Source organism: Mercenaria mercenaria, chromosome 2 (genome assembly GCF_021730395.1).
Source record: "Mercenaria mercenaria strain notata chromosome 2, MADL_Memer_1, whole genome shotgun sequence".
Taxonomy (NCBI): Eukaryota; Metazoa; Mollusca; class Bivalvia; order Venerida; family Veneridae; genus Mercenaria; species Mercenaria mercenaria.
In genome coordinates, this window is record NC_069362.1 from 105337274 (window position 1) to 105355092 (window position 17819).

Below are 17819 nucleotides of genomic sequence, written 5' to 3' on the forward strand. Positions count from 1 at the left end.
TTTTAGTGGTGGAAGAAGACCTGTTTGCATTGTTTCAGGCATCCTGGGTAGAACCACCAATCTTCCGCAAGTTAGCTGAATATTTTTTTTTCGTCTGAAGAATTCCACTCACTAAGTAAGGCTCAAACCCACATTTATTAGACGCAACAGATTCGACGCCGGCGGCCAGCTCCCATGACCGTAAAGCTTCATATGACACCAGCACTAGTTTCACAAGGAAACCGTGAGTGATTTAGATAAGGACATACGTATTAAGATACGTTAGGGATTTTGTCAAGGCCGATGTCTTTAAGTTTCAACACAAAGTATTTGAATAGACTTACACACGACGAAGTAATGGAAGCTGTACAAGAAAAGGTACAATTACTACAATTAAAGCGATCCAAATAACTGAGAAAAAATGCATTATAACTGTGACTGATTCAGATATGAAACAAAGTCTCATACTGAGCGGACTCACGTTACATAACCGTTATATACGTTGTCTGATGTTGACAATATAATAACAAATTTGACGATCAAAGATGTTCCATTTGAAATGGCAGATACTACAATATTATGTCAGCTTTGCCAGTTCGGAGAGGTTTTAAATGGCAGTGTTATTAGAGGAAAGATACGAAACACGAACATAGAAAATGGAACACGTTATGTCAAAATACTGAACTGTGTCCCACTTCTCCCCCACACAATGGAAATAGGTCGGTTTACCCTCCGCCTTTTTGCGGACAATAACCGTACGGCATGCAAAATATGTGGCGAAACCAATCATGCCTACTTCAGATGTCCAAATAAACACTCAGACAGGCAAGCAGAGGGGGACAAAAGATCACCAACATACAGTTCCGTTGTAAAAACAAAGCAATGCTTTAACTGTAAAAGTCATGACCATGAGAGAAAAAACTGTACTCGTGATATCGTTTGTCATTCTTGTTTACAAGAAGGACACACTCAGATGGAATGTCCGACGTCTTTATATGGCGAATATAAGGATGAGATTCTGGAAGGCCAGCGCTGCAACGAGGATGAGACCATCAAAAGTAATCAAATAAACAAAACAAAGCAGTCAGCCGAACATTCTGCTCAAAATAAGAACGATCTTAACAGAATCTTTTCCCCTTTCACTAATTTTAGACCAGTTGCATCCAACAAGCTCACTTTGTGCGTTGCAAAGCTTTGTCGCATTAATATCGGTGAGATTAATTGCTACGTATGTAGAATTCACATAACTTAAATATCACTTGAGCATTGAATGATTATAGTAATAAGAGATCAACATGATATAAAAATAAATAAACAGTTTATTTTATCGACGTTTTGGTTAGTACTTTTTTAGTACGACGCCAATGATAATAATAATGATAATAATAACAATAATACATGTTATTAGTATTTTTTTTGATTTCAGTATAGTACCAGAGAGTTTCCGCTGGTACATAGCTCATGAAAAGGTTGACAAAGCAAAAGACATCGTCAAATCAATAGCCAAGTACAACCGCAATAATACTTTTAACACGGACACTTCTCTTGGAAGGCCCGAATCGTCAGCCAAACAGCGATATACGTTACTAAACCTGTTTCAAACATGGGTACTGGCAAAAATAACACTGTTGTCAATGCTTAATTGGTAAGTTATTGCCTCTACTTTGATGTAATTTTTTTCTTTAACTGACACATCAACATCAAGGTAGATAAAGAACCAAAACAAAAAGATGAACTGAACAAAGGAAACGACGACACAAAGACAAATTCTTTTAGAACAACCATAGCCACCTCGAAAAATGAAATATCCAGCAACAAATGAAATTTTAAAGGTAAAATGTATTAATGTTAAGCCTGCTGGCGGCAAGTTATTTTGCCTTTGCGACCATACGTCCGTGCAGGCTAATCATGGTCTGCACTGTTCGCTCTTCAGTCAGTAAATTTTCAGTGAACACGTCTTTGAATAATAAGTGGAACTGCCCAAATTTAATGATGGACCAGTCTTTTATAGGAATTTAGCAGAGTAAATGTTAAGCGCAAGAGGAGACACGTCAATCATACAACAACATACTCCCTCTAATAACACGTTGAGAATTAGGGCTCCGCCTTTGAATGTTCAGTCACGAAAAATAAAAGCAAGTAGTAGTTAAAATAGTTCACCTTATTTCAACTTCACAATTATCTCAATTAACATAGCGTAAACGAATCGTAGTAATACACCATAGTGGAGAGTAAAACTCTCACATCAGTAACAGCAATCCTGACCTATAAAATGTTATAAAGTTTACTTAAAGAAATCATCCAAACGTATTTTTCTTACAATATTTTATTTTATTGGTTATTAAGGCGTATAAAAGTATGAACAAGAACAGTAACATAAACAAATGAACCTGAAGACTAGTTAACAAATGTCCCATTCCAAGTTATTTCCGATTTAGTACATGAGCCATAGGGTTAATTGGTACCATCTGGAGGGATATATCTTATAGCGATTTTTGGAAAGACATACAACCCTGGAGTAAGATAATGTGTGATAGCAATGTATCGATGGTAGCTTTTGGTGTGATATCATCCTGTTATATCCCTACACTTAGATACAAGTTCAGGTGAGCTAAAATATATCCAATGTAGACATAGGAATTATGAAACATATGTTTTTCAGTTTGAATAATTGATGTATTTGTAACAAATATTTAAAAACAAACAAAATTTTTCCTTAATTTTCAACATTTTTTGGTTTGCTCCTTTTTGAATAAATGTTAATTAAAATAATGATTATGAAGAACATCTTAATGGCATGGACAACTAATAAGCATAATTATAGTTCATAATTAGATTTTCTTCCAATAAATGTTACGCCTTGAGGTACCATTTCCCCCTGCCTTCCCTAAGGAATCAAGGAATATTTAACATTATGACTTTCGGAAAGTACATACCGAATGCTTTTTATTCCTACATGAATGCCGTTTAAACGTAAGGGCTTTTGTAACTTACGTGACATTTAATATGTTTCCTAAAAACATTTAAGACGATGAAATTTTGCCACACAATGATTAAGAAAAAGTGCAGTCTGTAGTTTATTAACACTCTTATACATGTATAACAATGAACTGAGTGTGCTTTTAAACAATACATCTTTCACGTACCCGTTAACATTTTAATTAGTGTAATTTACGTAACAGTGATTTTATTACCAACATTATAGATATTCTACTTGTACTAATAACCCAATGACCAAGATGTTTATGATTCTTCAATATAATTGAAAGTACAGACTGAATAGTGTTTCTTATAACTATTTTTCTGCAGTGATAGGAACTTTCCCATGATGTAATCTCCGTATAAGTTTTATGTTACCAAAATGTACAAAACTGAAATTTTTGAAGTGAAAAATATGTCCTGCACAGATCGGGAAAAAATTATAAGATTTTATAATAACTATACATAATTTGTGTTGTTGAACAAGATATTTACTAGAATGCAGTGAATCACCATCTCATTTTAATAGTTGTGCGGATTTTACGTGACAATAACATCTGTACAAACCAATTATAAATGTTTAAGAACATAATTATACATGGATGTATACTGAAATACATTTTAGAAATGCGCCTTAAACAGGTAGAAAACAAATAGATACTCACTGGAACACCATGGCTACATAGGGACAGAATCATTCTTAGTTTAAATGTTCAAATTCTCCTGACACTTACTTATTAACAGATGACACATATATTCAACCTTAATTATTTGACCTTCAACCGATGTTTATGTAAACAAGTAAAGGAACTTGCTGACAATTCAAGTCAACACTTCAAAAGTGTCAGAGAGAGAGAGAGATCACAGAAAAGGGCACACTTCTGTTTATACTTTATTGATATTATTCATTATATACTGGCATTAATACAGGCCACAAATGTCAGCGACCCAGATGTACAAGTTGTACCCATTATTATCTGCGTCCAATCATCTGAACGATGCAATGTATCTACCTGCTTGTCCGTTAGTTTATACTAATTTGTTTTAGCTCGATTGTGATGAAAGCTTCAAGCATATTGGTATCTCTCGAAACCGCTTCCTGGAAAACCAGTACTGGTGTCATTAGAAAAGACATGGTTGTGACCGCAGTGGGGCTCTCGAACCTACGATTCCTGGATTGAGCCGACACATTATTCACTAGACCACCGCTCCGCTATCTGCTCCTAATAATAAATCTTGAATTAACCCACCCTTGTGCAGAAAAGCTTTTGAGGGTTCGTGGCTTCGCTTCAGTGTGTCTAGATCAGCCGCAACAGCATCACAGAATGTGTAAATTACTATAGAACAGACTATCAGACTTCATGCCAAGAAAAAGGGAAGCATCATAAGCTTCAAGTGACAATATTTATCATACTACAGGTTTTGTTTGACACAGAACATGCGAGCTAAATGTGTTGAAGCTACACAACAGAAAACAGACATGACTTCAGAAGACAAATCAACACACAAAGAAGTTGAACCTGCGCAGATCAAAGCCGATTATGCGGATGTAAAAAAGTGATGACAGATGTAGAAAAAGGCATGTGTCCATTCAAAGCAGAAATTGGCACTAGCGGCCTTATATCAAAATCAAACAACCTTGATCTTTTCTTAAAGGTGTATATTTGACTAAATGCCCATGAGAATAGTCTTTATCTTCCAGGTGTTGTTATAAATTGCTGGGACTTTGATGATGAACAACAGTTAGTGAACAACTTGAGTGACAAAAAGATCGTTCCTGATAAATCTGTTGACATAAACGAAACCAGTGAAACTGATGAAGATAATTCGCGTACCAATATTGACGATATCTTAAGATTCAGACAGTAATGAAGAGTCATAACGAAGAATGTTCAAGTATGTTGAATACATGATAGAAAATGTGGTTTATTGAAAACAAAGAATAAACTTGACATGATATAGAAAGATAAAGACTGAAAATAATAACGGTAGCATATTACCGATTAAGGTAACATATTGTAACGTAAATTACACTTTTACATTCAATGAATTAACATGGCATTTGATATCTAACCGAAGAATGATTTTATTGATTAGTTAAAATATTTCTTTTTTAAACATAATACTAAAAACAACGACTTTAACATGTTTATATGAAATATTATGAAAATCTTGATTTTATGGTAACGTATTTTGCTGTATAAAAGTACCATTTGGTATTATTCAGCCAAAAAATGTTTACTGTTTAAGCATAAGAACATTGATACAGAAGTAGGCATGAATTTGCACCTTTTTGGCAGATCAGACAGTAAAACATCATGTTTAAACAACACATTTTGTGTTTTCCGTCTACACGTGTATTTTCACGTAAATTACAATAACAACAAGGAGGCTTTGATATGAAAAATTATTGGTCTGCGAATAACTGTCTAATTGTTAATTTAACATATCAAAAGTAGTTCAGAAATTGCTTTGATTTAACGATATTCATACTTTTTCTATTCTATATCATGTATAGAAGTATTAATTAATTTCAAACAAATAGGTTACGCACATTTATATGCCGTAAGTTACAAGCGCCATAACAGCCAATGGCAGACAACTTGGTTTTGTGATATGTAGAATTCTACTACCTTATACTCTATGTATTTAATATTAGTTCAAGAATGAGCAAAATACCTTTCTAACTGCATATTATGAAACAATATTTGTGTTCTTTAATTATGTTTAAGCACTGGTCTATGTTTGTCTGTAATTGCAACCACTAAACACTAAAGAGGCAATATTTTAATTACAGTTCTATTAAATACATAAAATACATAAACTGAGCTGTTTGTCTATCAGTTTCCAAGTAAATATATTTCAAAATAAGAGAGAACCATTAGTTTGAACTTGTTTGAAACGGAAGTTTGATGAAAGTCTATTTTGGGGTGGTGTTACTACATGGCTAATAACGCACAAAAAGCTACCACCACTGCAATGCTATCACACGGTTTCTGAATTGTCAGATGTTTACCTATCCAAAAATAGCATTGAACTTTAATCCCCTCGGATGGTACCGCTAGCCAAAATTTCTGGGTCTGGCTCATGGACTAATTCAAAGGTATTCAAATATGACAAGATTTTTTCCACTAATCATTGTTTTCGAGAAATAATTTGAATGTATATTTCAGGATAGCATTAGGCGTCGTTGGATACGGCTTATCATTTGGGATACAGACACTCTCAGGAGACTTATACTTTAATCTTTTCCTGTTTAGTTTAACCAGTATTCCTTCCAAAGCAATCGGCATGTGGCTTACTAATAGGTAACTGTTCAGAAGTTGTAGAGAAATTAGGGCTCTATCTCTGACAGGGATTGTGTTATTATATTATTAGTCCCCTACTGGTTGAAAACCAGTTTCGGGGACTATAGGAATACACTTTTCCGTCCGTCATTCCGCAATTTTGTGTCCGATCCATAACTCATTCATGAAGGGATTTTAATATTACTAGGCACAAATGTTCCCCATGATGTGACGACGTGTCATGCGCAAGACCCGGACCCATGGCTCAAAGGTCAATGTCACAATTCGAGGTCAAGGGTCAACAGGAGTTTTTTCCTGTCCGGTTAATAACTCTGTTATTCATAAAGAGATAACAATATTACCTCGCATAAATGTTCCCCATGATGAGATGACGTGTCACGCGCAACACCCAGAACCCTAGCTTAAAGGTCAAGGTCAGACTTGGAGAGCATAGGTCAATAGGAATTTTTTTTTGTCCGGTCTATAACTTTGTCATGCCAAACAGGTTATAAATATCAGTTGAAACAAATATTCCCCTTGATGTTAAGAACAAAACTGGGCCCTTAGCTGGAAGGTCCAGGTCAAAGGCCAAAGGGGCATTTTTCCTGTCCAGTCTGTAACTCAACAATCCTTAAAGGGATTTTAATATTACTTGACACAAATGTTGACAACAATAGAAAGAAGTGTCATGCGTAAGAACCTGATCCCTAGGTCTAAGTTCACGGTCACACTTAGAGGCCAAAGGTCAGATACAAGAATGACTTTGTCCGGAGCATTTCTTCTTCATGCATGAAGGGATTCTGAAATGTTCAGCATTATAAGAGGCATTGTCTTTCACAAGAGCCAGGTCCCTAGGTATAAGGTCAAGGTCACAATTAGAGGTCAAAGGTCACATTCAAGAATGACTTTGTCCGTAGCATTTCTTCTTCATGCATGGAGGGATATTGATGTAACTTGGCAAAATTGTTTATCACCATGAGGCACCCTTGTTTTTTAGAATAACTTTCCTCTGTTTTTACTATAAATCGCTTATATTGTAACTTTTTTACTATCGAGACCATTTTTTCTGTGGTACAACAGACATGTTACATCCAAGTTTAGGTTATTTTGACTTATCTCTACCTGGTAAAGAGTTATGTGTAGACTTACATTATACAGATTGTTTTAGAGTTAACTTCCCTTTGTTGTTACTACAAATAAAAAAAAGAGAAAATTGGGTGCCTTCTAGTAGGGGACTTTGTATTGCATGGCAATACTTCATTCAATTATTTTATCAATTTTCCCAATTTCCTAGATGACTGATCGTCCGTGATGACTGCAATAACTTTCTAGGTTATGTTAATGAAATAAAGATCTATTGTAATGTAAGGCACTGAATTTACTTGATATTAGTTGTTATATAATACGTTTATTTAATTTTATAACGCGTGAGTGCTTATTTAAATTTACATAAGATAAAAACGCTGTTATTTACGATGAATGCATTACAAGGTACAAGCATGAAAGAAGTATTATCAATTTAGAATGTTATTTATAATTTGCAGACTTGGTCGCAAGAAAGCCACAGGCATTTGTTTTATCATTGTGGGTATAACAGGTATTACAGGTGGTGTTTTGCAAACATTAGGTAATTTTACATGAACATCTGATCACATTTTGATGTATTTGAAGTATTGATGTAATAAAAGCCAGTAAATGTTTTAAAGCTTGCTCTTTTTCTTTCTTCGTTCTTGCAGATTTGGCACATTTAAATAAAAATTAGTCAAAGGTTGTAACTTGGTTTGGAAATAATATTTGTTTGTTTACTATATATTCCTTATGTTGAATTTTGTATTATCTTTATTTTTAAGCAGACATGTAATACGATGTACACTTCTTGTCTTCTTACAAGAATTCCGTATACTGTGAAATCATTAATATTCGTGGGGGACAAATTTTCGTGGATTTCGTGGTTGAGTCAATCCACGAAATTTAATCCCAATGAACAAGTAAAATTTCCATTCATTTTATGTTAAAAAATTGAAAGCCACGAATTCATATCCCCACGAAATTGTCGTTTTGACCAAAACCACGAAATTTCGTGCCCAAGAAATTAAATGATTTTACAGTATACAGCTCCAAATCAAGAGTCTCGCGTAGCTAAACAGTAAATGTCAGAAATTTAATATTATATGTCTTTAAAACTGGCATTTCTGATGAATTTCTATTCAATGCAAATATGTCTATGACAACTTTGATATTAATGTGTTTCACAAAACTAAGCATCTTCAGCGAAAGATTCTCGAATTATGATCCAGTGAGCGGAAGGGTCAGTCTAAAACTTCAACTTAATGTGCGGAAAGCAAATTCATCATTATCTAGCTGTAATGGGTAGATTATTCACCAACTTCTGTTGCCTGCATACAAGCTCTTATTATCTGATATAACACAAAATAATATGGTTTGTAGAGTATAATTACACGTTGACATTAAAGCTAACTGCTTTACTTGCTTTACACAAAAATCATTATTTGATGGGTACTGAATACCATTCTTTATTTTAAATAATATTTTTCATAAAAAACTGTAACGACAGCACGAATGTACCTACCAAAATGAAGGGTTGCCATTGACAAGACCGACTATTTTTGTGTTTTTTTTTTCTGATATAATTTCTTACTAGCAATATAAACACACAAGGTTTACTTGAGCACAATACACGTTTAATTCATACATGTATAGAACACACAATACACAATGTTTCCTTGATTCTTCTTGATTTTTTGTTCTTGTTATGTGTAAGACTAGGAAGTGCATAAATGGCTGAAATGTGTATATGGATATCTAAAACTGATATATTTGATAAAAAATGTCATGTGTTTTGGTATCTGTAAGAAATGTATGTATATCCAAATTTACCTTTTCAGTGGTAAAACATGTCATAATGTTATTACGCAATACAATAATGAAGAACGATAGGTGTATTGTGATATGATTATCGTTATATTGTAATAATACATTAAAAAGCTTGACATTAGACAACTAAATTAATTGTTGTATTTTAATAGATGCCAAATACAAAGAGACACTGACCACTGTTCTAGCTATTACGGCAAACGCGAGTATAATGGCGGCATGGGGAACTGTGCAGACAATGACAGTAGAGCTGTATCCAACTGTAATCAGGTAGTCAATATGTTTCAATATAATTATGCCAATAAAGGTCACAGACTGTAATCAGGTAGTCAATATGTTTCAATATAATTATGTCAATAAAGGTCACAGACTGTAATCAGGTAGTCAATATGTTTCAATATAATTATGTCAAAAAAGGTCACAGACTTCAATTCACTTGACTGTCACCGATGTGGGTACAAAGCTTCTCTTAGCGTGTAAAATTCTTCACATGAGGGAGCTTATTCAGGTGGCCTACGGAAAATCGATGGTTCTTCCATGTTACCTGCCCATGATGGAATTATGCACCTGATGTCTACGGTCGAAAAATTAGGATTAAGAATCGATAAACTAGGTTTTTTCGAACATAAAACCAGGTTTTTCGAATACTAATCTATATTTTCGACCGAAAACATAAGATAACAGGCTTAAACCATAGTTTAAGCTCGTGAACCAAGGTTAACATTCGATAAACTAGGTTCCTCAATTAAACTACGAATTTCGGTCGTTATCCTAAGTTCACGAGCGTAAACCACGAGTCTATGTTTACGGGTGTGAACCTGTGTTCACGAGCGTTAACCATAGTTTACGAACGTGAACCTATGTTAACGACCGTAAACTTGGGTTTACGAACGTGAACATATGTTTACGAGCGTGAACTATGGTTTACGACGTTATCCTATGTTTTTCCTCGAAAGAATAGGTTAACATGCTTTTACGTTCGAAAAAACCTAGTTTATCGATCGTTAATCCTAGTTTTTCGACCGTGAACCTGGGTTCACGTTATTATTAGACAACTGCCATACATGTCACGTCCGTAAACTATGGTTCACGATCATAAACCTAGGCTCACAGTCGTAAACATGGGTTCACGTTCGTAAACGTAGGTTCACGCTCGTAAACATAGGTTCACGTTCGTAAACGTAGGTTCACGCTCGTAAACATAGGTTCACGTTCGTAAACGTAGGTTCACGCTCGTAAACATAGGTTCACGGCCGTAAACCCATGTTCACGCCCGAAATTCGTAGTTTTTTATATCCTAATATATCGACCGTTAACCATGGTTTACGTTTGATAAACTAGGTTTCTCGATTGAACTACGAATTTCGGTCGTTATCCTACGTTTACGGTCGTTATCCTATATTTACGCTCGTGAACCCCGGTTCACGCTCGTAAACCATAGTTTACGAACGTGAACCTATGTTTACGACCGTGAACTTGGGTTTACAAGTAAGAACCTACGTTTACGAGCGTGAACTATGGTTTACGGCGTTATTCTATGTTTTCGCTTGAAAAAATGGTTAGTATTCGAAAAACTTGGGTTTACGTTCGAAAAACCTGGTTTATCGATCGTTAATCCTAGTTTTTCGACCGTGAACCTGAGTTCACGTAATTATTGGACAATTGCTATACATGTCACGTCCGTAAACTATGGTTCACGATCATAAACCTAGGCTCACGGTCGTAAACATGGGTTCACGTTCGTAAACATAGGTTCACGCTCGTAAACATAGGTTCACGAGCGTAAATATAGGATAACGACCATAATTCGTAGTTTTTTATATCCTAATATATCGACCGTTAACCATGGTTTACGTTTGATAAACGAGGTTTCTCGATTGAACTACGAATTTCGGTCGTTATCCTATGTTTACGGTCGTTATCCTATATTTACGCTCGTGAACCCCGGTTCACGCTCGTAAACCATAGTTTACGAACGTGAACCTATGTTTACGACCGTGAACTTGGGTTTACAAGCAAGAACCTACGTTTACGAGCGTGAACTATGGTTTACGGCGTTATTGTATGTTTTCGCTCGAACAAATGGTTAGTATTCGAAAAACCTGGTTTTACGTTCGAAAAACCTGGTTTATCGATCGTTAATCCTAGTTTTTCGACCGTGAACCTGGGTTCACGTAATTATTGGATAATTGGATTAGCGAGCGGTACACTAGGTTTTTCTAATGTAAAACCAGGTTTTTCGCATACTGACCTATATTTTCGGGCGAAAACATAACATAACGGGCGTAAACCGTAGTTTATACTCGTGAACTCAGGTTTATGTTCGATAAACTAGGATTGAACTTTGAATTTCGGTCGTATTCCTGGTTTATCGATCGTTAATCCTAGTTTTTCGACCGTGAACCTGGGTTCATGTAATTACTGAACAATTGGCGTACTATACTCGTAAAGCCTACCCACCTGCTGAAAACATTTTGTGCAGGAAGGTCTTTAACAAAATGATCAGTTCTGGAGATTTTAAAAATGTATTGCACAGAAAGAATGAGAACACATTACACATATTAAAAGTTAATATTTTGACACCTCCCTGACAAAAATGGTACTGCGCACGTCAACTAAGGTAAGCTGCATTTCTTTGGAATTTACAAACTTTTTTTTTTCAAGAAACAAACGAACATCCGTATATTAATATAAAACCACGACTTAACATTAAAACAAAGTAAAGAAGTGTTAGAGATAATAAATAGTTCAAAAGTGCTTTATAAGACAATAAAAATATTTTACAATGTTAAATATTAGTAGAGTAGATTTTACTTGGTAACAAGTCAACATAGTATATTGCATATCAATTGTGTTTGACGAGTTTTATTATCTGAATATGTCACTATCTCAACACATACATGTATGAAAATTAAATGAGACTTCCTAATTCTTGTATTCTTGTGGCAATTTCGCTGGGACGCAGTGCATTTTCTGTATTTGAATAGTATAAAGTATAATTTAGAAATGATTTTTATCGGTGTTCATGAGAAATGAACGATAGATCCGTGGATAGCGCCAGCGATGCATGTTTAATTTGTTTAAGGTGATTAATCACATTTAAGTAATCTTTTATAACTTTTTTAGTTTTCATATATTATGTTAGAGATTTACTTAAGCAACAAACAGGAAGACGCATTACCTAGAGTAAGATCCGTATTGGAAATGTAAATTTTATTACATTTTACGATTTTTTGTAATTATCTCCTTAAAATATAAAAGTTTTGAAACGTGGACTATTTCTTTCGATGCAGTATAATTTCTAGCTTTACATTTGCATTTAATAAAGTTACCTGAAGCAAAAGGCAAGTTTTAAAACTGAGTTTAGCTTCAGAATTCTTCTATATTTTTTTTAATCTATTTTGATTGCGCAACCGAGATAGACAAAGGGAGTAATAATGACTTGGTAATGAATTTTGGCAAAATCTGTAATTTTCAGTACAAATATTTGACAATTTAAATACAGAAATGATTATATTCATATTATTATTACTTAGGCAAACTGTGTTAATTAAATTTAACGCTATCTTACTTAGGGAACCAGGATAGAAAACTGAAATTTTAAAGATACCTCTAATGAAAATCTGATGTGTATCAAGAGCTCGGTGAACACAAATAGGTGTAAATGATCAATTGATTAAGTTTATTTGTTGACCAAAATCTGATTAATCACTATTACTAAGCAGCGTTATCGTAACTTTGGCGCCTTTCCATTTGCGGTTCATACATAATTCAATGATGACTTCTCAGCAGCGGCCGTTTGTATCATGAAACAAATTTAAAAATTGTCATGGCTGTCATACCTTTTTCCGGTCACACAATGACCTCTTTTACATAGATACATTTTTGAGTTAATTTCTTTGTATATGACCATATAAACAACTAAACGATTAATATATGTATCAACGTTTCTTCCTTTAAGTTATCCAATTCTGAAAAAGTTCAAATGCGGAGAAAAACGTTTGCATATGTTTTATGTGCCATTCATTTTAAAGAAACCAAATTCGCGTTTAAAAAGCACATGCTATCTTGTTCTTTTTAACTTCTAGGAACATTGCTATTGGGATACTAAGTTTCGTCGGAGCAATTGGTTCAGTGATCGGGCCAAAGCTTGTTTATCTTGTAAGTTATTAAGATATTTCATTTCAAGGACAATGCAACAAATAAAGCGATTCAGATACATGCAACAAGTACTATTTTAATTGAAAAGGAACTATGAACATTAACAGTATAATCGCCCTTTTACTACTTATCTGTTGTATGGTGTATGTTTGGTGTTTTTATCCAATAAATGTGATTGACAAATGATGCTCTAGTATACCTTACACAAAAAGATTTTTTTCTGCTATACTGCATTACAAATGTTTAAAACAACTGTTGAAAACTTAGATACTTTTTTTTGCAAATACACATTTGTTTTATGCCTTATGTTTTATAAAAAAAAAATTGTTAAATTCTTCAAAGATTGGTTACCTTTATATTATGTTCAGAAATTATTTAAAGATATACATTTCTGGAAAGGTCTGTTGAGTCTCTAAACATATGAAACTCTCCATAGTATTATGACAAAAACATAGGTCATAAAGGGAACTAAAACGATTAAACCATCAAGTTTTACCACAAAGGGTTACCTCCTATACAAAAACGTAATATACAGTATTTAATAAATTGTGTCCGGCTTGAGGAAACTTGCAACATATTCAAGTTGCCCTTGTATGTTTATAAAATGAAGCAGAATTTTACGTTATAGAGGGTTATGATGTAAGCCTCGTTCAAAGATTGATGACGAAGGAAATATTCTATCTCATAAAACTGATGTTGTCGTCATGTTTCGGGGGTGTTTAAGCAGGAGAGTAAACGTGTGTCAACCAAGAGATTCTCGCGCTCACGTGCTGTTAAACTCATTTTTTTATATATGCGCGTTCCGTGTCAAAACGGAAACATATTACGGCCCTAAAACAGATATTCAAAAGGAAAAGAGGTCAACGTGATTAAACAATGCAGACATTCCTGCGCATTTCTTGGAAATTTAATGACGTTGAGGGACAATATAGTCATCATGTTTTGTGCTATTGCGTGTTATGACATATTCAAAATGGGGCTCCAACCAAACTCTCTGGATTCTGCAGATGTTATAACAAGAAAATGCCTTATCCTTAAATTTATCTTTATCTTATTGTGGACATAAGCTATGTGATCAGTTCAACTTTACCTGCTTAGAAATTTAAAGGACCTTTCCAATATATATAGGCTTAATCTAAACATGTGTTCTTTCTAAATATGATTAAAAAGAAACAAATCTTTTAGCGCATACATTTTTATAAAGCTGGAACAATTAATACGTTTAATAGTTATTGCAACTAGCACTATCCATATTTCATTTCAGAATACATATGTGCCAGGCCTGCTGCTATATCTTTGTGGTGGCATTTCTGTCCTGTGTGTGATAGGTACATCTCTGCTGCCGGAGACTAAAGATAAATACCTTTTAGATAAGATACACCATAATGCACCAGTATCTACAGTCTCGAATGATATCTCAGAACAACCAAAAGTTACAGAAGAAGAGACATCTAGCGAAATTACTCATATGTAAATAAATAGATATTTAAAGCAACAGTTGTTATATTTTCTGTAAATAGACTACGTCCCATTTGTCACAACATCTACCGTTGACAAAAAATAAATGTAATATTAGTTTTCTCCTGTGGTATCAAGTTCTCAAAATAGACCTGAGGTTTTCCTTAATCAAACAATATTTATATATAATTCAGTTTATTCATCATCAATTATCATTATCCCATTTTTCATCTATCATCATCATTATCATCAACTTTCATTTATTATAATTCATTCATCATCATCATCCTTTCTTTATCATCAACATATAATTATTATCATTTATTCCCCATCTTAATTCTTCTTCATCGTAATAATTCGCACTTGTCGTCATAACTCTTTCATCAGTCAGCATCATTCATCCAACCATCAATCGTCATGACTCTTACTCATTATGATTACCATCATCATTATCCGCATCTGTCATTATCATAAGAATTTATCATCATAATCATAATTCATCATTCATCCAGTCATCATTCACTATCATCATTACTCAGGATAATAAATCATGCATTTATCATCAGCATCCATAATCATCATTCATTTAGCCATATTCAACATCTATTTAATCGCCCCATGTGGTTCTGGGACGATCTGTGTATGAAAAGAATTGGAACCACTGTCTTACCCTTGCATGATCGTAAGAGGTGACTAATAGGGTCTTAACACTTGGTTTTGCTGTAACTCTGTGATTCCAGCAGGTATACAAATTTTGATTCCATGCCTCGTGTTTTTATTTCGATGTAAATGAGATGTGGAACCAAAATTTGTAGTCCTGTTTGGCGCCATATAACCTATACTGTGTTGGTGCGCCGTCAAACCCAAATAAAAAATCTATTCAATCATACTTATTATCATCATAATTATTCAGCATCGTCCGTTTCATCATTCATCATTACCCTTATCTCCATTCATAATTAGCATCACCCATCAGTCATATTCCAACATATGCAGCATTAATCATTGGCATCAATCATCCTCTTTCATCCAACCATCATTCATCATCATTCTTATTCATTGTTTTCGTGAATCACCATCTTCATCATCATCATCATCATCAGTCAATATCATATCCATTTTTCATCATCCTCTTTATTCATATAATAAATCAATTGTTGACTAGCGGGCCATAGAAGATGATATGATATTCACAGGCAGAAAGTATATTGACCTTCGCAAAAACTCACTAGTCAATAATTGTACTTATTATATGTTCTAAAAATAACATGAATTCCAATTATTCCATTGGCCGAAAACGCTCATCATCTTTCAAAATTTATTTCATGTTTAATGGTTAGTGGATTTTCTCCCATTAAACATTACTTTCTAAAAACAGAATGGAAGTTGAACTGTCATGTTGCTCTAGTTACAATATGAATAGTGGGAAAATCAGCTACAGACTCCACTGACCAAAATTCTCAGAATACAATCAACTACAATATATTTCAGCCATAATTTAAGAAACTGTATACACACTGAATGATTCTAGGAATTTTAAGTGTCTTCATTTAATTAACCTTTTATAAGTTTTCACACAGTTATTGTTACTTTCAAACATTAAATATGCTGCAACAAATACTTCATTTGTTTATATTCATAAACCTGAACCCATATAATAAAACAGTTATTGACTCTTGAGCCATTGGATATGATGTGATATTCACCGGAAGGGAGCGATATTGACCTCGGCTACATATCCAATGGCTCAAGAGTCAATAATTGTATATTGTGTATGGGCTCGTCATTTAATCATTACAATGTATCTTGCAAATCAAGAAACTACAAACCGGGAAAAATGTAAAAAAATTAAACAAGTGTTAATAATCCTATTCAACTGTTACATTTTAAATAAAAGGTTTGCGAAAATTGTACTACTATTTCAGCTTTTGAACATCTTCAACGGCTCTCAGATTAGTTAAAATATAATTTGTTACTACATGAACATGTCGACAGTCATTTGAAATAATTATACGAGGGAAATATTAAAAAGAATTATGTAGTATTCAATTTCGAAAACATTTATTTTACAAAATATACAATCTATATTGTCTCTATGTGTATTAACACATGACAACATCTATTTTATTTCAATAATCTGAATCTGGAAATTGCTATGATAAACGTCGTTAGCATTTATTAAAATTTTGCAAATGAGCTTGAACTACGAGGCAAATAAACCATTAACTTTTAGCCTGCTAGCGGAAAGTGATTCTGCCTGTGCGGCCAGTGCAGACGAAGATCAACCTGTACATCCGTGCAGGCTTATCATGGTCTGCACTGTTCGCTATTCATTCAGTAAATTTTCAGTAAACACCCCTTTGAGTAATAAGTGGCACTGCCAAAATTGAATAATGGACCACTCCATTTTAGAAAATTTACAGGTTAAAGGTTAAATTACGTCCACTGTTAAGGAAGAATAGCAAAGATTTAGATTCATGAATTACAGGATGTCCTCAGAAATATTGACTGACAACCTGATTGTACTGTAGACAACATGTTTAAATTCTTGAAAAAAAAAAATTGCACAGATATTGAACCCGTATTTTCGACTGAAAACAATACACTGAACTTTTTATCTTATTAAAATAATTCACAGTTTGGTAAGTGTAGAGATCAACTCTAAGAAGCGTTCGCTTTTTTTACACTCCTTCAGTCGTAATGAATCCTCTATTGGGACTGTTTTGAAAAAAAACCAAAAGGGCTAAGTATTGGGAGACGTTTATGTTGTTACTGAAGTTTCTTTAAAATACACTTTTAAGTTTCTTCACTGAATGGCAACTATATTTTATCCTTCTCTCTGAATTCAACGTTAAAGGTGGCTTTATAAGTTTAAACAACACTTTTCCACTTGAAGGAACATTCACACTCTACAGGCGTTTTGACGTAGTATTCCCTAGATTGGAAGACTGGAACAGAAACAAGGCGTGTTTAAGAAATACATAATTGCTTCTGAAATGATATTGGAATTACAAAATACCCGTTCATATGTAGGTATAATTTAAGCTTAGCAGGAAACAC

At 34.0% G+C, this 17819-nt stretch overlaps 1 protein-coding gene across 1 annotated transcript; it reads left to right on the forward strand.

Annotated features, from left to right (window-relative positions):
- The first annotated feature begins 1364 nt into the window (after nucleotides 1-1364).
- LOC123564800 (solute carrier family 22 member 6-like) lies at nucleotides 1365-9414 on the forward strand. The gene is made up of 4 exons (XM_053527590.1): nucleotides 1365-1624; nucleotides 6132-6266; nucleotides 7790-7872; nucleotides 9293-9414. Exons 1-4 carry the CDS (start codon nucleotides 1614-1616, stop codon nucleotides 9412-9414), a joined length of 351 nt encoding a protein of 116 aa, XP_053383565.1. The 5' UTR covers nucleotides 1365-1613.
- The last annotated feature ends 8405 nt before the right edge of the window (nucleotides 9415-17819 follow it).